Below are 22,902 nucleotides of genomic sequence, written 5' to 3' on the forward strand. Positions count from 1 at the left end.
GTAACATTATAGAGACTAAACCAATATAAAACCAAACGATCTGGTTTGGTTTGATTTCAGTTATTATATGTTTTTCTTTAAATAAGAACAAAAGAAGACTTATCTATGATATTAAAATTTTCTCATATTTCAAATGGAAGAATGACCCTAGAGGACACAAAAAATTGAAAAAAACAAGGAAGTGGACGATACTTACAAAATATAACACTTTAGTATTGTCATGGTATTATGTAAGCATAACCGCTTCAGAGGTTTAAAAATCTGATAAATACTTTAGATAGTTAACATACTATTTGCTACAGAATGTGACTCTGTTTTGAGCGATTGGAGCAATTCTAACTAGTCTGTAAGTGAATGTATAGTAAATTAGGTTGTGTGAATTTAATATGCAAATTAATGCATAATTTATCCTTTATTCAAGCAAGGTTATTTTTCTGTTAAAATTTTCATTTTGGACCTCAACTTGACATCAGAGTACTTCTTTGCTATTTCTAATAGCTTGAGCATTACTTCCATATAAAAACAGCATCCCAGCTTGCAAAGACACTTTATCAGAGACATTTTAGACAAAAAAGTTATGTCCGCAACATTAAATAAAAATGAAAGAGACAAATTAAGTGAAATCTTCCCAATAGAATATAAATTAAGCCTTCAAGGCTTGTCGCAATGAACGGCATGAGATTTTTAGAAAGTTGAAAAATTTCAACTTTGTGTGCAAAGCTGTGCGTCTCTTCTATTGGTCTTTTTAAAGTAGCCAATCAGTGAGAAGGTAAACAAACTGATTGTGTGTGTTTGTTTTTATCATGTGCCTTTTCGACCGTAGTCGCGCGGTCAGGCGCGTGCCACTTAATTATTTAATTATCCCCCTAAACTCGATCCAATCCTTTTTTGATACCTTTTTCTATTGTCTATAGGTGCGAAAAAAGGACTGGGACGGTTTTAGTGGGGTAAAGCGGACAAAAAAATGCCCGTGCAACAATCGGCGGCTGCGGTCGAAAAGGTGTATCGCTCGTATTTTCTCTTGCGGGTAATGTTTTTCTAATTTTCAATGGAAGTATAAAAGCGCTCAGTGAACAAAACGCACGAGCTGTGCGCGTTGTTGGGCGACCAAAAAAGCTAAGTGGACCACGAGCTTAAACTGCAGAGCTTTTCTGTTATTTATTTGACACTATAATTCAAATTTCCCTTTTGAAAAACCTAAGAAAGAGGATAAGGGGGAGATCGACTTGAATGTCAAAAATTTTTCTGATCAGGCATACGATTTAACAGCTTTTCTGCATGCCATGCAACCCAGTATACATTCCAGCTATTACAGACAGTTACCTTATCTGCCCTTCCGTCACCGGCCCTAATTGCGTTAAATCTCAATTTTCTTTTTTTTAGCCTGATCCTAATTTAATTTAAATCCCTTACGGCGGCCATTAAAACGTTAACGTCAGATAAGTGTTAAAAGGGCCGATAAGGTATTTTAAAGGGGTGCGAAGATGGTACGCAGTCAAAAGATTCAATATTTTCCAAACTTGAAAAGTGCGAAAAACTAAAGATTTTATTAACTAGAGGTCAAGGGAAATCAAAAAGGGGTTGGGTTATCTTGTCAGGTCTTACTTATCATCATGGCCGAGAACTGTCAAGAAGTTAAATTGTGAAAGAGAGACAAAAATTGCTTTTTTAAGTTTTATTTTATCAACATCTTGACTTGTTCAAGGTTTTAATTGTACCCTAAGGGAATTAATTGAAATGCATTTTTTACTAAAAACCCTAAAAAATGCCTAGGAATATAAATGAAATTCGGTAAAAAGTACCTCACACCGTGAAAATAAGTTCCGCAAAAATTAGTTCCCGCGAAAATTAATTCCCTTAAGGTAAGTGACGAATTCAGAAAAAAAAAGTAATGAAATTAATGAAAATTAGAATAAGATCAAAAAAACAAGATATTTGAAAAATTGGAAATTCAATATTTTTGGGTTGGAAATTTTGGTTTTATAATTGAAGGTTGGAAATTTGAGCGATTACTTTAAGCTGATTTGGAAAACGTGAATTACCCGTAGATTTTATAGAATAAACCAATGCCCTTGAAAAATCAAGTGAAAAAAAAACAATGTAGAAATGACAATTTTCCAAGGCTGGTTGGAAAATATTTCATTTTTGGGGTAGGACATTTTATTTTTCCAAACAGTTTGGGAATTGAAAAAAGCGTCAAAATCGATGTTGGAAATAGGATTTTTTTTAAGATTAACACTTCGGATAGCGAGTGACTGTTCACAAAAACAAAAACCTTGTTTAAGATCTCTTTTTCCATATCTCTGTCATCACTTTTTGGATTTTGGCTTTTTTCAACCTGGATTTTTGAAAATTCCAAGTTTGTTTACTTTGGATTGTGGATTTTTTCAACCTGGATTTTTGAAAATTCCAAGCCATGGAAAATGCAAAATGCTAAATTTCTATCCTTGGAGAGTGTCCCAAGTTTCCAGGTTGGATTTTCCATTAGATTTTATCTATTTTCCAACTAAGAAATCTTGAAATTTCCAACCTTGGAAATCGAAATTTTTTTCCTGTGATACCCTAGTATTGACTTTAAATCTCATTTAGATTGGACAACCACGTTTTTTTCAATCTGAAACGCCCAACCCTTGTGGTTTCGATATAAATGCTAGATTGAAAGTATAATCTATAATAGCCAGATTTCGAAAAATATAATTCGTTATAAAGATAAGAGAAAAATGCGATAATTTCAGTCCGTCATTTTAAATGCAGAGCAAAACTTAATGATTTACTTTTTCTTGTTTGGGAAAGGTTGAAGATTCCTCTCTACCCCTTCGGGTTTTCAACTCAATGGCTAAATCATATATCCGTTTTTTGGACCTACCCCGGTGGGGTGGAGGTCCTATAAGTTAACCTTTGTCCGTTCGTCCGTTCGTTCGTTATTAGATTTCCTCGTGATTGGCTCATTAGTTTTTTTCTGTTTTTTTTTTTGCACAAAGATGTGTAACTATAAACCCTCGAATGTGACGGAGCCCGATTTTCGAAAAAAAACTGATTTTTTGCATGATAGTAGGGTACCATCATAGGTAAAAGATGGCTGAAGCAGATTTTTTCAAAAAAATTTTGTTGGCTCAAAAAACGCATGTTTATCTATAAGAATCACTATTAATAAGCATACATCAATGTTCTTAGTTAAATTACTCAATTTTTTTATGAGATGGATGTGTTTTTTTGCTCATGAGGGCTTACTTTTGAAGAATGTGTGTGTTTAGACATGAAATATTGGTTTCTTGGCGTGTTTTTATAGAAAAACTGGCCAAATTCGATATTTATTTATAAGCACATTATCAATTGCTTAGGTATAAGCTTTTCTCGAGATTGGCTTTTCTCGAGATTGGGGGGCACTGACCTGCTTGAAGACCGACGGGGACGTGCCGCTGGAGTTTCAAAAGTCGATCCTGTCAGAAATGAAATTTGATGAAAAATAGACCCTGTCAGAAGAAAAATTCGATGAAAAACCTACCCTGTCAGATTCTACCCTGAAAACCCTACCCTGTCAGATTCTATGTTAAAAACCTACTCTTTATACACGTTTTTCGCGTTTTTCGTAAAGCATAACGTGATATCAACATTTCCAGGCTAAAAAACTACAGTACATGTATGCCCCTCTTGGTCAGGTTCGAGTATGCTTAAGTTCTCAAAGCATCCAGGCATAGTTCATGCTTATTTTATGCTTAAGAATTATGCTTATGATTCACCCCGAGCCAAGTTTTTTAATGAAATTTCAGAAATTTTATAAAAAATCTGTTCAGATTTTGGGAGCAGTGGAATGTAGCTAGCCGTGGAATGTCTTATTTTTTATTCGACCTCTACCAAACCAGTTAAAAATGAAACAAAAACAGATAAAAATTACCTCTTGAAAAATATTTTAGGCTGACATATATGCTCATGTTATGCTTAGGAATTTTGCAAATCTGAGCCTTCAAGCATATAAGCGTTATGCTTATAAAAAAAACATGTATTGCATAAATATTAAACCTCAATACCTGGAAAACCGACCAAAAGAATCGACGACGAGAGTTATGAAATTACAAAGTAAACATATCTTTTCTATTATTCAAAATCATCACTCTCTACTTCCACAAAAATGTGTTTCAAAGCTAGAAAGGTCATACAATATTATAGATGTACAAGAACAAATAGAACGCTAAAGTTTCAAAAAACGTAATAATGAACGTAGATAAATTTCAGATATCCGTTTCCAGGATTACCGTAGGATCACATAAGATTCCGATTCCCGCTCTAGCATTACGGGTGCTTTTCCGGGATCATTCCACCAGTTTTCCCGGGCATACCGGAAGAAAAAGTGAATTAATCCAAGCTGGCAAATCATAAAACGCAAACAAGAAGTAATGTTCTGATTATTTTTATAATCGGCCAACTTGTTTCATTGTTTTCAACTAGTCTGAACTAACTATCATCTGTTTTCAAATGGCAAGTGGAATGTTATAGCAGGAATCGGAATCTTATGTGATCCTACGGTAAGGTTCTCAAAATCAGAACTGATCAAGTCTAGGTTTGAAAGAACTATTTTGCAAGTATAAGCTTTAAAACGACGCTTTTACAAAGAGGACGAGAGGATGTCAATGAGACTAATACAGAAAAGTTGAGAGTATTGTTCTGTTCTACAGCTGTTCTAAGCCTACAGTGGAATGTCTCAACGATATGGGAAGAAACAAAAGATAACAGTTGAAATAGACTGGAGTCGTTTATAATGCATGTAATACTAATAATAAACACACATAATGATACGGGATTTAGTTTGTATAAACGACTGGAAGAATCCGGTGTTCCAGCCTTATAGATACCGGGCCTAGCTACGCAGAAACTTGCGTAGCGAGAAAACAATTTATTATAACAACACACAAATCCACACACATTTTACTTTGAAGAATTTTTTTTGAGCGGGAAAAAATTTTAATTGCGATATTGACACTTTTTTTTTGTTTGGAGTTAGTGCACAAAGGTTTCTAGACGACTAAAATTTACTTTTTTGCTTTATTTCTAATATGTCTGAATTAGTCGTCTAGCTTGCTAGACTACAGTTGAAATAAAAAATCTGAATCAAAATCTGAAAACAATGTTGTTAGTACCACTATTCAGCTGAACATTTATTCTAAGAGACAACAGCAGCAAAGCGCCTGTGTTGGCCGTGCGATAAGTATTTGCAAAAAAGCTGTTTGCCCCTCGCAAGGGTCTGCTCACCGCCGCGTCAAAACGATTTGCAAAAGAATTCTACATGCAAAAACGGCAAAAACAGACCCTGTCAGACACACATCATGAAATTGCGCCCCTGTCAGATCAGGATTTTGCAATTTTAGATACCCTGTCAGTAATTCTGCAACACTGAAAAAGGTACCCTGACCAGCGGCACGTCCCCGTACCTATATTTGCCTAAGTAACCCCCCCCCCCGGGGATTGGCTCTTTGATTCTTTATGATTTCTTGCACAAAGATGCATAACTATAAACCCTCGAATGTGACGGAGCCCGACTTTCGATAGTCTAGCAAGCTAGACGACTAATTTATACATAATAGAAATAAAGCAAAAAGTAATGAATGGAACAATTTTAGTCGTCTAGAAACCTTTGTGCACTAACTCCAAACAAAAGAAAAGTGTCAATATTGCAATTATAATTTTTTCCTGCTCAAAATAACTCTTGAGAAAAAAGAATACGTGTGGATTTGTGTATTGAAAGTATTTTTCATTTGAGTTGATTTCGTTTTGAGAGTTTGTTGTTGCTTGATAAATTGTTTTCTCGCTACGCAAGTTTCTGCGTAGCTAGCCCCTGTATCTCTATAAGGCTGGAACACCGGATTCTTCCAGTCGTTTATACAAACTAAACCCCGTATTATTATTATTATTAGTATTGGTATTATTAGTATTACACGCATTATAAACGACTCCAGTCTAGACTTTCGAAAAAAAAAAATTTGGGCAAATTTGTGCCAAAAAACGGGAACAAGCTCGAGTTTTTACAAGCACTTATTTGATTTGGTTGGTCGTTAAGATGTAATAAAAGAATCTTGTTACTTTTTCTAAAGAACGTGTCATCTCTATCACTTTAAATGACCAATTAGTGAAATATCTTTTTGCTGTTTATCTATAAGAATCACTATTAATAAGGCATACATAAATTTTCTTAACCAAACTGCTCAATTTTTTGATGAGATAGATGTTTTTTTTGCTCATAAAGTCTTGAATATGAAAGAATATTTCAAGAGCAAGAAATTTTGGTTTCTAAACGTTTTTTATCAGAAACAAATGACTAATTTTAATAGATCGTCACTATTTGTGTTCTGAATGATTGTTTAATGGTCATGTTCACGTAGATATCAATTATATGTGTTGAATTCATAACCAGGTAGGTCCATAAAAGTATCGCTTGTTTTTATTCAATCTTACCTCAAGGAAATAAATTAATGCGGGATTGATTATTGCGAATTTGGCCCTTTCCCGCAAACTTAAATTCTGCAAAACCTGAAAAATTTCGGTAGTTCGCATTAATAAGTTCCGCATTTTTATAAATAAGGTCTTTACACGTATTGTTTGTATTTCGTTGGAAATTTTTTTAGTTTATTCTGTTTCTTGAAAAGGAAAAAAATCATTCGAAAAGCTATTTCGCATTAATTAAATCCGCAAAATCCCTAAAATGGGCCTATTCGCATTAATTTATTTCGCAAAACATAAAATTTTTCTGGGGTCGTTCGCATTAATTTATTCCGCATTAATTCATTCTCGAATTAATTTATTCCCTTAATGTATTTTTTTTCAGTTTGTTTCACTACTGACGTTCTTAATGATATTGGAAGTTGTCAGCGGATGTTTGACTTATGCCTGGAAAGATAATGTAAGTTTCGATTAGAATTTTCATTTTCTCCTGTAATTATTTTGAAAATGGACAGTGCCGCCCCCATCCTACTGTCGCCCCTCCCCAAAATTCATAAACTGACATAAATTGACATAAACCACTGATTAAAGGTTTTGTTTTTAAATAATTAGATAGCGTTTAGTATCTTATCAGTTTTAAATTACAAGCCTTTTCACATTGAATTAACACCCATGTGGAGCAAGATTGGTTAGAAAGAAGGAAAAGAAAACATATTTTGTTTTATTCCGCATGAATTCGAACAATATTAAAATAGGAGATTTCTGGCCTGATATAAGACATAGGTCTGGTATGAAACAGGAACACTTATATATAAACTAAAACTAAAACCTTTAGCAAGTTTTTGAAGTCTTTCTTAAAAAAATAAAAAAACGGTCATGCAAGATCGGGTATTATGGAAGGAAAGCTACGCAAATTTTGGGACGTAAGTCGAATAATGATGATGATGAAAAACCGTTAAAATCCACTAAAATCTCAATATATTTTGACGAAGATTGTAGCTTCTTTATTTATTAGTTTGTGTACGAGTTCGTATATTGTCTGTACACAGACCCGGTATCTACGGCTGATTAGAGGGCCTGTTGTCACTGCTTTTTCTCATTTGAGATTTTTCAAACCGACCGCTGCGATGGAGTGTTGGTGAGAGAGGGGAGATGATGAGAGAAGTGTTGCTCTCTATAAATCATACTTCATCGCAGAGGTCTCCGTACGGGAATTCTTTTATCAAATTGACAAAATGCACAGAGTGTACTACGAAGCTATAAAAGTGAGATACACTCTGGTACAGAGTAGTTCGTATAATGCTAAACACATTTTCTTGTTCATGACTTTGCACTCAATTCTATGGTAACATTGATCTCCCAAGGTCAAAAACGACAAAAAGTTGTTAATTTTGTTTTTGATGAAGCTCAAAATACTGCTACCATCGATGACTTTTAATAACCCTGAACCAAGTTATATTCGCCAATTTTGTTCGGAGTTATTGGAAAAGTGGTACCCTTGAATGGTAGCACTACAACTCGATGTGAGTCAATTTGTAATTAAAGAAACTTTACCGTTTAAAAATATTTTCATCCACATTAAGTTCTGGTACCATTAGGTTACCATCTAAAAAAATTCCGATCAAAGATTTTATTTGGTCGTAATCGAGAAACTGTGTCCAAGATATATAAAGGTCAAAGTTTAGCATCCGAAAAGCTTGACTATATAGACATTTCTTTATCAATTTAATGCAAGAGTTTCAAAGGGTATATTATTCATAAAAGTGCTACTACAAAATTTTACTTGTAAAAAATTCATTACTAGTTTCCTAAAAAATATGTAAATATTATAATTAAAATACAATACAGTATATGATTTTGTTAAGGCCTTTAGTTCACAGATATCTTAACATTAGATATACCTTCTCCGGCATCTCCGAGATTTCTTGTCATTGGTCATTAAAAGGTTAATGAGAGCCCCAAATGAGTGTCTTCAAAGCCTTAAAATGTTCTTAATATTTTGGCCATCGAAGCCTTGTGTTCTTATATAGTTTGTTCTTATAAAAAACGTGTAGTCATGATTTACTTTAATGATTTACTCCACCTGGACTTACTCTCCTTTTGAAATCATTCAAACTCTCCTAAATTATCTCCAGTTTGGTAACCTTTCTATTTTTGGCTTCGTCACCAAAAATGATTTACTTTTATAAAATATAATTTTTATAAGATCTGGAGTGATGATAAATGACTTAACAAATCAACTCTTTGAATTTCTTAATCAACATATGATACAATAAGGGACTTGTTAAATCTTCCTCCCATATAGTTATTGTTCCGTCTTTTTCAAGTCTCGGCGAATCATGGATTGAATCGTCCACATTCACTATCACCCATTTGCTTAAAGGTTTCAGCTCTTCTGGAATATGAACACTTTTCCTTTTAAGTTTTATAATTATGTTTATGATGTCGTCACCATTAGCTTTCATAAGAATTGCTTTCGCTTCGTTTAAATATCGATCACGATAATGATCAAAGTATTTATAATAAGTGCTAATAAGAACCATTCTTAATCTCCAGAAGACATCAACACGCACTTTGAATTTAAATTGGAAAAATTTAACCATGTTTTGTTTGGAGTCCGTCATTGGAGTAAACAATAGATGAAGTTTTCGGGCTTTATTTCGGCAATCAAAATCATCATATTCTTTGAATCGGTCATAATCTTTATCGATTATGACATCAAGTAAGACCTTGTGCACGTGTGGAATGAAAACTTTTGAGCTAACATCATATATTATTTTTGGTAGAGGTATGAACTTTTCAGATTGACTACATATTTCGTTTTCATAATGGCACCACATTACCACGCTCATATACTCCGTCCACTCCTTCAAAAAATATACAATTAGTGATATTTCTTGCTCAGGTAAGTCATGGTAATTGTAAGGACTAATAAACAATAATGTTTGTTGGTTTTCTTCAACAGCTAATTTTTTAACCTCATTTAGAAAATCGATAAGTACTTTTGTATCAGGTCGATTCATTGCTTGAGTCTTTGTCTCTAAAAAATTGTTTGAATTGTCTTTGTTCTGTGTAATTGGTCTATTTTCCAATGGCGAGTAAACCCAAACTGTAGTACAAGGAGTATCTAACAACGATTTAATAAGATATGTCAGTTGTGGCACTCTAAAGCTGTAGACTAACAAAATATCTCCCTCTATAAAAGGAACAATCGTAACATTCTTTATTCTATCACATGCGAAAAAATCTTGTTTCATGTTACCAAAAATTTCTTCTGTTCTAACCAATTGCAACGAAGTTATCCAGAATAATAGTGCCTTTAAATTCATCATCAATTTTTTGTTTGCTCATCGAAGTTCTGTTCCTCTCGACTTGCTGCTCTTCTCGTCAATTAAGGAAAGTTTTCTCTCCCTCCAGCTTTAATCAAATCAAGTCGTTGCAAAATCTGTACTGATTAATATGCATGGTAATTATCTTTTTCTAATTTAAATTTGAACCACGACAAATAATTATATAGCAATTAACTTTCAGCAAGGGACTTTACTCATGTTGAATAATTACTTTAAATGGACTTTTATGCTTTAAACTTTGTAATTCAGGACATTTAAAAAAGTTTTACAACAACAATAACTAAAACAAGCCATAACTTTCATTAAAGTGCCACCGCAGCAAAACGAACACATAGAGCTGAATTTGCTTTCAAAACCCAGCTGGCACACAACGTTGTTTTAACGTTAAAATAACGTTATTTGGACGTTATGAATGTCAAATGGACGTTGTTTTGACGTTGTGTGCCGGCTGGGAAGGAATGGCATTAGCCCTACATCAATATTTGACTTCTCATCTGATCTGAGACAAAATTCCTTCTTCAAATGCTAACAAATGTGTCAAGGGAGTGATTTACAGTTATAGTTTCAAAAGTAAAGCCCATTTTCTTTTGGCGTCTACTTAGAGTAACATCCGTGCCTTGTCTTACACGCTTTTTTATAAGAACACTATACTGAATTTTGGCCAAAACCTGATTTCTCGCATAGTGATGCCAAACGACAGTTCCCAAAAAGGGACGAAGCTCGATTTTCGAAAAAAAAATTCGGGTAAATTTGGGCCAAAATGTGCCTGAAAATAGGGTCTTTTGGATTTTGTGTAAAACTGCTTCATTAGTTTTTTCATTATTTTTGATTTTTTGGCTAAAGATAAAGGGAAAGGTTCTCTAAAAAGTTGATTCAGTCGTTTTTTCCACAAAATTAATTGGCCGTAGAAATCAGATTTTCTTATTTGGAGAAAATCCCTTTTGTCATTTTTAGGTAAAATGAGCATTTCTCGCGATTGTCTTGGTATTTTTTTATGATTTTTGGCACAATGATGCAAAGTTGTATTGTTTAAAATCTGATAGAGCCCAATTTTCAAAAAGATTTTTTTGGAAATTTAGGCCATAAAGTGCCTAAAAATGGGGTTTTTAGACTTTTTGTGCCCAAAACTTAACATGGTTCCTTAGCTCTAAAACATCGAAAAGCCAGTGTGAAACAAGCTTCATCGTGTTTTTCAAGCTTAAGTATCTATATTCTATGCTGCTATCTTTTCTTTTTCGTTCGAACATCAATTCATTCAGCATGTTTCCGACTATCTATCTCAGGTAGGTTCATTCAGCATGTTGCTTGGTTGCTTTGGTCGTGACCCAACAAAACTTTGTAATTTAGGACATTTAAAAAAAAGTTTTACAAAAACAATAACAAAAATAAAAAATTTAATTCAAATGCTCATTTCTTGGTGAGAATTAAAAAGTACCTAGCCGCATCCCAACATCGTCAAAAAAGTTTTTACGTACCTTAAGTGGATAAATTTTCGCGTGGACTTTTTTTCGCGAATCAAGAATCTAAAAAATTCGCGTGGACAAAATTTCGCGAATCAGCCTCTTTTTCACCCGATTTCTTTCATTTTCCTAGAGGTTTTGGCCAATTTTTAGATTTTAAATATTTCGCGTGGACAAAATTTCGCGAAAACGGCCAAAAATCGCGAAAACCGCGAAAATTAATCCACGCGAAATTTAATCCACTTAAGGGTGACACCTTTTATGTGATGCAACCAAGCCTGGCTTATTTCACAGAATGAAGTATTTAAAGAGTTTTGTGAGGGGGGTTGCTACTAAGGCCTTGCAAACTATTTTAGGACTGAAAAACTGACCCCAAACATTTTACAAAATTTAGTCGATTTCTCAACATATATCATAGATTCTATCAAAGTCGCGTTTTGACGTCATTTCCAGTCGATTTATTCGAGTTAGTTTTGTTAAAGTCTGGCGCAGATGCAACCAACATTTCATCCAACATTTCAAATTCTTTTTTTGGACGAATTGTTGGATGAAAGTAACGAGGAAAAATTCATTTGATTGAAAAGTCATTTTCACAAAAACGTCAAAAATATTCATCCAACATGATTATGCAAATGTCGAGAATGTCTAAAATTTATTAAGAGACTCTCAGATATGATTTCAAACAAAGAACGATTACGATCTTCAGAGACTGTTTCGTGCTTTTTTTCGCAAACTGAACTTTATGCTCATTAGAGCAATACATACGTGTTTTCGTGGTAGTAGAACCACACAAAACTTCTCTTCGGCGATTTATGATGTCGGTGTCACTGAGGCATTGACAAATATTCGTCAATAATTTTGAAAATTTTCTATGACTAATTGATTTATTTATATATAAAAAAAATAATAGGGCAATCTAGATTTGTTTTATAGCGTGCCGGGAAAGCCTCCGGAGTTATTTGATTGTAATAGGCTAATGCTACATTTGAAAAATAACGTATACTCGTGTTCATGTGGTAATGCATTCAACATTGAAGCCAACTTGAAAGTGACGTCAATCTCATAAGATGTTTGATGGCGATCAAACCATAAATTTTATAAAGCCCGAACTGCTAGATATCACCAGCCTCTTTAAATGACCCAAGTTACAAAGTTTTGTTGGTCACGACCAAAGCAAAAAATGATTATAATAAGAACAGAACTTCAAAAACAGCCATGTCTCAGCCTAAAAATTTACTGGTTCTTATTAAAAAAAGGGTCTTCTAAATATAAATTACAATGCAATAAATTTAAGCATTAGCTCAACAAAAACAACTAATTGTTAATCCGTTCACTAAATGATGGTTAATTACAAGCATTTCATATTGATTGCTTTTGATGTAATAGAAATAAATGGTTACTTGAAAGTAATTAACGATAAAGAAGATTTTAATGAACAGATTATAAATCTGTATTAATGAGTGAGATGCAGATCTTTTAATCCATAAAAGGCCGATATAACTTTTAATACACATTTCATTTACACAACCAGGTTGCCCTAGATCGAGGTCTAAAATTTGCTGATTTTTTCACTATCTCATAAGGTTAGATAATCCAAGGATTTATTATACACTGGATATACAAGTAACAGATTTTTGCCGATTTCTCGTGTACTAGCTATGTCCGCAGTAATGATATTATTGTTCACTCTCCTTCCCTCGTTAAATGTTTTTTCGAAGCATTTTTATTGCATTTCTTATCGAAAATCACTTATCAAATTCCCAAAAGAGACTTACAACTTTCCTGTGAGAGTCGAATTCTTCCACTTAATTGATAATTATAAGTCGTTATGACGTTTCAAGCTGTGAGAAAGATGCAAAAGACGTGTTGTATATAAGAAACTTAATGTTGACACCGGAAATTTTCAAACTTCAACCTCAAAAAAACCACCTTGCCACCACGTGCCTCCAAAGGATTTTCATACCACAGTGGAGCCAAGAAACTCAAGTCTTATGTATGTTATTTTCAGCTCTTCTGGGAACAGTCTTGGAAAGATATTTCCAATTCAAAATTTTGTGTCACTATAAGCATTTTGGCTGGATTTCTTGTCTAATGATGTTTTTCACACATAAGATTTCACAAATGTATCTGGCTTGGAATACTAGCCTTATAGTCCGGGAGCCAAATCCTATATCTCCTTAAATAAGCACTTTTGCTTAACCCAAGATTCTACAGGATAAACTATACATTTTTGGAATCCTCAACTATCCTAGTTTTGGAAATGGTCGGTCCCCAAAGCTAACTCCTGGACAATTTTTCATACTGGGCCCGAGTTTAGGGGTACTTTTTACCCTTTGTAAGGATTTGTTAAGGAAAATGCCATTCCAGGGATCATATAATTTGCTGTATCTAGTCAATGAGTTGACCAATTACTTTGAAACTTTGCAAAAAGTTTCAAGGTAGGCTGATGATTATTTTCGGCAAAAGATTTTTGTGAAAAATTATTTTTATAGGTTTGCCTGGGGAAAAAAAGGGAAAATTTGGGTATTTTAACTAAATTTTGACCCTTTTTAAGTCTGGGACCTACCCAAACAACTTTTAATGAGACACAAACTAGGTGTTATGATAGACTTTGATGCAATACATCAGAAAAATTTCAAACAGACAGTATTTAGTATCATTTCAGGGCTGCAGGGGGTAAAATTGCCAATTTTTATGGGTTTTTACCTTATTTGAGCAATTTTCACCATTAATCTAGGTTAAAACGTTATCAAAAATAGTTTTAACTTCATTTTCGTGTAATATATCCTGAAAGATTACAATGCTGACTTAAAACTAACAAAACCAGGGTGCAAATGGACAAACCAGGGGGTAAAAATGCCCATTTTAGGCGATTTTTATCGTTTTTGGACCTATTTCACCCATAAAGCGGTTTTATGGTGTACCAATTTTATTTCTGACCACTGAAACAAGGATAATTTTGTAGTAGAAGCAATGGGAAAGTTATTTGTGGTTTTCATTGTCTGTAATCAGGGTCACTGTGGGCAAATCAGGGGGTAAATGCACCACTTCTTGGTAGTTGTTGCCTGAATTCGGATGTTTTTATTGTATGGTAGCCTCAAATTTATGAAACTTTGAGATGGAAACCAGTTATATACCCTTCAGTCATTTCTTAGTACTTTTGTTGACAACTACACAAAATAATGACGGATTTAACTTAAGTTATGCCCAAATGATAACATTTATTTGACGTAATTTTGTCAGTTTTTGCTTTGAGATTCCACTATATTGCTATTCAGAGCTTCCCAAAATGGTCCCAGCTACTTGTAGAATTATTATCTTGAGACTAGCTACTAATAAAAGGTCAGTAAAACGGCAAAAATGATCAGTCGAATTATGAGTATGTAGTACATTATGAGTATGCAGGGGACCGTTAGTTTTGTTTACACAAAACGTTTAGAAATTTTTCATCAAAACAGGCCTTAACAATGACACAACACTTTCATTTCTACCCAAGTTAACAATATTTTACAAATTATTAGGCTCCAAATAACTATTCTACTTAAAAAACAGTACAGGGACCATTTTGGGAAGCTCTGAATAGCAATATAGCAGGCACGACGGAAGCTTTTTATATCTGGTACGGCGAATGAGGAAATTTAAGCGATTTTATAGCGATCTTACCGACGAAGAGGAAAACTTCGGGTATTTTTGTGAAAATCTGGTACGGTGGCCGCCGTACCTGCCGTACCCGTTGCGTCGTGCCTGATATAGTGGAATCTCAAAGCAAAAACTGACAAAATTACGTCAAATAAATGTTATCATTTGGGCATAACTTAAGTTAAATCCGTCATTATTTTGTGTAGGTTGTCAACAAAAGTACTAAGAAATGACTGAAGGGTATATAACTGGTTTCCATCTCAAAGTTTCATAAATTTGAGGCTACCATACAATAAAAACATCCGAATTCAGGCAACAACTACCAAGAAGTGGTGTATTTACCCCCTGATTTGCCCACAGTGACCCTGATTACAGACAATGAAAACCACAAATAACTTTCCCATTGCTCCTACTACAAAATTATCCTTGTTTCAGTGGTCAGAAATAAAATCGGTACACCATAAAACCGCTTTATGGGTGAAATAGGTCCAAAAACGATAAAAATCGCCTAAAATGGGCATTTTTACCCCCTGTTTTGTCTATTTGCACCCTGGTTTTGTTAGTTTTAAGTCAGCATTGTAATTTTTCAGGATATATTACACGAAAATGAAGTTAAAACTATTTTTGATAACGTTTTAACCTAGATTAATGGTGAAAATGGCTCAAATAAGGTAAAAACCCACAAAAATTGGCAATTTTACCCCCTGCAGCCCTGAAATGATACTAAATACTGTCTGTTTGAAATTTTTCTGATGTATTGCATCAAAGTCTATCATAACACCTAGTTTGTGTCTCATTAAAAGTTGTTTGGGTAGGTCCCAGACTTAAAAAGGGTCAAAAATTAGTTAAAATACCCAAATTTTCCCTTTTTTTCCCCAGGCAAACCTATAAAAATAATTTTTCACAAAAATCTTTTGCCGAAAATAATCATCAGCCTACCTTGAAACTTTTTGCAAAGTTTCAAAGTAATTGGTCAACTCATTGACTAGATACAGCAAATTATATCATCCCTGGAATGGCATTTTCCTTAACAAATCCTTACAAAGGGTGAAAAGTACCCCCTAAACTTGGGCCCAGTATGAAAAATTGACCAGGAGTTAGCTTTGGGGACCGATCATTTCCAAAACTAGGATATTTGAGGATTCCAAAAATATATAGTTTATCCTGTAGAATCTTGGGTTAAGCAAAATGCCATTTTTTGGGTTTGGCTCCCGGACTATTACTTTCAAACTTTTTTTTCTGCAAATGTACAAAAAGAAAGAGCTAGAGAAAGTTTTTAAAATAAGACAGATAAACATTTTTAAAAATCAGACATCTTCGAGCCGCCATGACAGTTGTCCTTTGCGGACAAAGCTAGAACATCAATTGTTTTCTGAAACAAAGGAAATACAATGATCGCTCTCCATCGTTTTATGAGTCGTTTATCCAGTGTATAATAAATCTTTGGATAATCTAACCCTGTCAAACGATACAGGCGCTGCGGCAGCGGGGGGGAGTAGGACCTTGGCATTTTTTCAAAGCAAAAAGAAATTTAACAATCAAGCCAAATTTTGTTTAATAACCTTAAAACAGACCTGTTTTTGCTGAAAAAACCCAACCAGTGGCGCCTCCTTAGCCAGTACACTGTGGTCCTATCATTTTCAAAGTGGAGCTGCGGCCCCTGTGATAGTCGATAGTTTCTAGTTAAGTTATAAGTTAACCATTTTCAAAACAATTAATCCATCATAAATACCATCACTCCGCAATTAAGATTTCTAAAATTCTTTGGATTAAAATTACGCCTACAAGATCCAATTAAGAAACATTTGCCACTTTTAGCTTGATGCTAGTAGCACTTAATGGGTTAAAAGGAATCATTTTAATAGGATAAAGATTTTTGTACAGGTCTCTTTTTAAATTGTATTATCATAAGTAGTTTGTTTTTTGTACAGTATGTGGGCCCCAAAACTGAGACGGCCCCCAAAACGTAGGTCGTCATTAAAATGAGGATTCTGACCTGCAGATTTATCAGAATTAGACGATTTTTGTTTATTTTGAAAGAATGATGGTCATACTTAAAAATGAGTATGTTTTTGATGGTTTGAGATAGATTCAAAATAACATGTTTGCGTCTGAAAATAAGTTATGAAAATGGGGTATATGAAACTTTCTACACCTAATGCCTTTCAGAAAATGCAGATACATCTGTGACTTTAGATGATGGGTAAGAGATATAGCATCTTAACCCTATTTTTATCAGGGGGGGTGTTTTCCACCAGGCTGGCACTCTTTTGCTAATAGCTCACTGAAAAAAAATTTTAACACTCTGAAAGTTTTTGACTTTTAATATAATCCTATTAGCAGCATATATACCAAATTTTACAATTTTACACACCGACCAGATCAGGTTTTATGACTTTTTTGTGCAGGCATATCATATAATCCAGCTAAAACCCTGTAAAATCCCAAAATCTTAAATTTAGCATACCTTTTGATCTAGGCATCCAACTGACTTCAAATTTTGACAGGTTTTAGGTATCAATAATAAATTTTAAAAAATATTTTAAAAATTTTCAGAAACTGCTGACGTCATCAAAAATGACGTCATTGTTTTTTGAAAAAACTTACTCGTTTTCTGCATAGATTTTAAACGTCAATTTTATTAGTACGTAAAAAACCGGCAAATATGTTAAAGATATTCTTTTTGGCTTTTAGAAATTCAAAACAGAATTGAAAAATCTCCATTCGTTTAACTTTAATTGCTATTTTATTGAATAGTACTTTTTCATTGGTCAGCGATAATTGTGAAACTTTGTGATGACGTCATCACTTTTATGATGACGTCATCAACCCAAATTTTTTTCTATGAACTCCTTTTATGATAGAGAACATTTCTGTCAAATTTCATGTCCACATCTTTTCTAGATCAAAAGCTATGCAAGGCTGGTGGAAAACACCCCCCCTTGAGAATACAAAATCCGAAAAAGCCTGATAATAATAGGGTTAAAAGTCAGCCCGTATTTTGGGGCCCTAGAATCAGCATTGATAAAACCGAAAATTCTAAATATGAGAAACAGCAAAAAATCTTGGAATTCCATTCCTATCAGCTTGAGTTAATAGTTTATAACAAAAAATTAACATTGTATATAAAAAATTTCGCTGAATCAGCAAAAACGGCAAATTCTGCCATTTTTTTGCAAAATATAGGAGGAAATAACTTTAAAGCTTAATATTTTCAGTTTCAGTTAAGCTGTTTTTCTAAAATCTTCACAGTATATTCCATACATGAATGGAACTATTTTCAAAAGAGATTGGCTTTCAGAAACTTGATTAAGACGTTGTTAAATCAAAGTTGCCATTTTGAATATTTTATAAAAATCATAAATTTTACATCAATGTTTATAGTTTCTCCCCCTATTACCACTGGGCTTAATAATTTGATTTTAACTACACCTACCTTTTGGGGGCCCCAAACCTGCGTTTTGACAACCAGGGGTATACTGTAAAAATTTTATCAAACTAATTTATGCCCAAAAGCCTCTAAATCACCATTTCCAAACTATGATCAAAATTTTGTATTCATATCGTAAAGAATTGCAAACCTCCGTTTTGGGGGCCATTAGAAAAAAAAGCTACCTATCTTTAAGCGATTGAAAAATACTGTTGAAATTGAAAATTTTAAAAAGAACTTCCAGGAAATAAAGTAGAGATGTCAAAGTTTTTTATGCAGCAAAAATTTTTGTAAAACCTCTTTTCCTCTAGATTTGAGAGAAATTTTAAATTTGATCGACGTTTTTGGGGCCACATACTGTACGAACAATGTTATAAGAATATAAGGAGGTCAATTTTGACAAAAACCAAAGAAAAGATCTAGAAAAGTAACAGCTTCAGATGTCAGGAATGGCCAAGAAATTGCTGATTCTAAGCCTTTTTTATGAGAATAGGTGCGCTATGTTAAGAGTATTAAAATTCTAGAAACAAAGCAAGTATGGACACTGAAATTCACCGAAATTTCTTTTACAAAAAGTTTAACATATGCAAGTTCTAAATCTACAGCGTATATACGTTTATTAGAAGAGCAAAATATATAAGACTCTAAAGTATTTAGGATGTTAGATCAAAATACTCAACTGAAAATAAGAACACTTTTAAGAACATTTCAAGGTTGGGAAGGACAAAGCAATATTTTTAACAACTTTTGTCTAGCCGATTGACTTGACATTTTGCAAGTGTTCAGCAAAACTAAATTTGTGTCAAACGGCTCTCCAGGCTAGCCCACTTTCATATATAATCGGCCCTTTAGATAGAATGAAAATTTCCCATATGAGCGGGCCCGTCCACCAGTAGGATGGAAAAAAGTCTGTGAAGACGTTACATTGTTACTCTTTTGACAAATGAAGACACTATAATTTGATCACATGACGTCAAAAAAAGGTGAACACAAAGAAATTATATTTCACCTGAGTGGCTCAGCCCCACTGACATATATACCCTGAACCAAGTTTCTCAATCCCGGCCAAACAAAATCTTTGATAGGAGTTTTTTGAAAAGTGGTACCCTAATGGCGGCACTACTCAAGAGCGGTGTCAATGCATCGAGAGTGCTAGATCTACTTTCCCTCGAAAAACTTTTGATAATGTAGCGCCGTTAGACGTTAATTTTTAACACTGCAATGGCTTCTTTACGGGTAACGTTTCAAAAAAAGTTTCAATCAAAGATGGCGGATATAGCTTGGTCCAGGGATATATAGAGGCCAGTGCTCAGCCCGGCTAACCGGTCCAGCCCACTGCCATATGAAAGGTCTCTGAGTTGAAAAATTTTAATTGGTAGAAACATTTTAAAGACGAAAAAAAGTTTTTTTAACTCTAGATTTAATAGTTATAGTTATTCGCCTACGCCAATAAAGATTTGGGCAGAGACTAGGTGATTTTGAAGGTACAACCTGCTAAAAGTTATTCTTTGACCATTTTAGATCGACAACGATTTACACACAAACTTAAAGAAATCATTTGATGCTTATTATGACAAAAAACTGACAACACAGAGTGCGTTTGATTACATGCAAAGACATTTGAAATGTTGTGGTGTTGACAGTTCTAGTGATTGGAATACGAAAAATTCGACATTTCCCCACCATCAAATACCAACATCTTGTTGTGTTCATGACACTGGCACGGATTGCAGTCAATACGAGAAAAATATCTTTAAAAAAGTAAATGTTTAATAACTATTCTTACCTTACTAGGTTAGTAAACTAGTAAGGCAACTAAGATATATGTCGGGAATATCCAAGTCAAAATTCGAAAGTCGAACCTTCAGAGACTTAGCTCTAGTTTAGACGGCCCACTTTTTGCTCTGCCTATTCTAATTGTGAAGTGAAGTAGGCATAAAGTTGGTGGTTTGAAGTCAATGCATTGTCTTCTTTTGACGTCCATCCAATGTCTTCTTTCAAATTTTTTGAAGCAAAGATTTCAACTGCCAACTTTGTGCCCACTTTTTGCATAATCTAACAATTAGAATAGATGGGGTAGAAAGTCGGCTGTTTAAATTAGAGCTGAATGTCAAAAATTTTATCTTTTTACGACCCTTTGAGAGACTATTTCCACAAAATGTTCAGCACAATGCTCAAACTTTAATCCAAATTACAAGAATTTATGATCCTAAGAGGGAGTTTATTTCTGATATTTCGAATTTTCGGGATCGCTTAAGAGACTTGATTGCAAATTTATTGTTTATGTATCCCTTTTAGAGGTTTTTTATTTTTTGGAATGCAAAAGCAATTAAAAAGCTTCTTTTTAATCGTACAAGCATTTTCATTTTATCTAACAACCCCATATTTGAAATCAAATGAACTTTTATTTCTAAATTTATTTTAATAGTTAGAGGGTTAATCAGGTGGTTTAAGATTTATGGCCTAAAAACCTCTGTAGTCCTGAGTAAAGCCGCCGCCAAATAATTCAGCCTATGGTTTTTTCCATAATGAGATTTGACAATTAGAAATCTCTACATATGGGTTCTCTATGTCAAAATTATATTGTTTTTTGGCTTTAAACCTCGACTTTCTCAAAAATAGTCAGACAAAAAGATTTAAAGAGATATTTATAACAACGATTAAGGGACTATAAAACTTAGGAGACATTTGATTTATAGAGGTTCGAATTAAAGAGTGTCCACTTCTTATTTTCAGGGATGCTACACACAAGTATTAGAGAATTTTCATCGTATATTACGCTATATCACTGGAATCGTCATTAGTTTTGCTGTCTTCCAGGTAAGTTCGCTTGTACAATCAGTTCAATAGAAAAATGTGGATCAACCAACCCCTTAACCCTCTCCGTGCCCACGGGGAAAAAAAGTGAAAAAAATTGACAAAGACTTTCGAGGCGATGTAGTTGTTCTCGGCGGGAGAAAATGAAAATAGTATTTTGAGCAGCCGATGGCTTGTATATTTGTCCTCGCCAGGTGGTAGCCGCCCGGCTAAATGTCATATACTGGACATGAATTTCTAAATTGTTGCCAAGTTTTTTTGTGTGGCTGCTCAATTGGTCCTAAAAAACATTTTGCAATGTCAAATATACTTGACATGGGCCTGTCAAAAAATTTCCACAATTTCAAATATACTTGACATATGGGCCTGTCGAAAAATTTCCGCAATGTCAAATATACTGGATATGGATTTCTAAGTTTTTGCCAAGTTTTTTTGTGCAGCTGTGCATCAATTGATTCTAAAAAACATTTTGCAATGCCAAATATACTTGACATGGGCCTGTCACTGACTTGACATGGGCACGGAAATGGTTAAAATTCGAGGAAACTAATGAGGTATACAGGAATTCTCGCATTGGTTCTTTTTACAGAGACAAGCATTTTGACGTCTCCCGCAGTCCTGGTAAACTAGACTCAAATGTTTTTGCGCACAGTTTCAGTAAAGCCAGAAGGGGTAGATAGTGTGCTTTAAGCTTTAAGTTTTTCCAAGCAAGAAAAAAGTGAATATCGCGAAAAAGTATTTTTGCTATTGTTTTTCGAAAACCCGCCAAGCTTCTGACTGGTCAAGTGCTGAAATTCTATTGTAATGTCACGTGACCAAGGTAGGATTTTCTATAAAAAATACCACTTCTCTAAAATGAATTGATGGTATGCAAAAAATTCTCGAAGGCCCTTTTAGTACTCATATATGTCTGAGATTTTAGTACCGACCCCCCTCCCCCCTGCTTTAATAAATCATGTTTAGAATGTTCAAATGTCATAACGAAACCTTTGTATACAATGTCGTTCATGACTCCCGTTCTTATCACATTTACCCCAGCCCCACTAGACTGGAGTCGTTTATAGGCTTTATAATGGCGTGTAATACTAATAATACCAATACTAATAATAATAATAATAACTAGAACAGTGCTCACATCACTGGATAACGACCGCCTTAAACTTGATGAAGAATTCATCGGTTTAGACAATGATCCACTTCGACACTCTCGTTTGCGTGATTTAACTTGAAAATATGGATATTTTTTATAAGCATTGCACTTATAAGCATATCTAGGCTCAGATATGGGGAAAAATTAAGCATATGGCAAACATTACTTGAGCCTACGAATAATGTTTTTTTCCTGATTTTGGCTGGAATTTTGCGAGTTTTCACTATTTTAAGCATCCAATCAAGCATTTTTCAGCCTTATTAAGCTTTGAACCTAAGCATCTCTGCGCCTGTTTTCGGATTTTTGTAAGCTAAATTACTGTGACAGATTTGTTATGTTGCTTGAGGAAGGCAGTGATTTTGACAGCTAGTATATTTTCAGTTGTTTAATCACTTGTGGTTTGAATCAGAAGCTGATAAATACTTAAAGTTTTTATTTACTTAACATTTATCTCCCTAGCGGGGCGCCACCGCATGTTTTTCATCTATTCATGATTAACATCGTTATCCCCGAAAAAATGCTTTTTTTATCTCCGTAGTAAAACGCCACACGTTTCAGAAAACCAGCGATTCTACAAATATCTCAAATTTGTCTCAGCTGCTCAAACCTTTAACCGACAAAATT

The 22,902-nt window shown here is 34.1% G+C and overlaps 1 protein-coding gene across 1 annotated transcript in view; it reads left to right on the forward strand.

Annotated features, from left to right (window-relative positions):
* LOC136819049 (tetraspanin-3-like) overlaps nucleotides 1-22,902 on the forward strand; it is a 39,983-nt gene that overhangs the window by 14,945 nt on the left and 2,136 nt on the right. The window contains exons 3-5 of the mRNA XM_067075215.1: nucleotides 6,818-6,892; nucleotides 19,833-20,072; nucleotides 21,048-21,131. Coding sequence (XP_066931316.1) covers nucleotides 6,818-6,892; nucleotides 19,833-20,072; nucleotides 21,048-21,131 — 399 coding nt within the window. The remainder of the gene's footprint in view (nucleotides 1-6,817; nucleotides 6,893-19,832; nucleotides 20,073-21,047; nucleotides 21,132-22,902) is intronic.

Source organism: Clytia hemisphaerica, unplaced genomic scaffold (genome assembly GCF_902728285.1).
Source record: "Clytia hemisphaerica strain Z4C2 unplaced genomic scaffold, Clytia hemisphaerica genome assembly, whole genome shotgun sequence".
NCBI classification, from domain to species: domain Eukaryota; kingdom Metazoa; phylum Cnidaria; class Hydrozoa; order Leptothecata; family Clytiidae; genus Clytia; species Clytia hemisphaerica.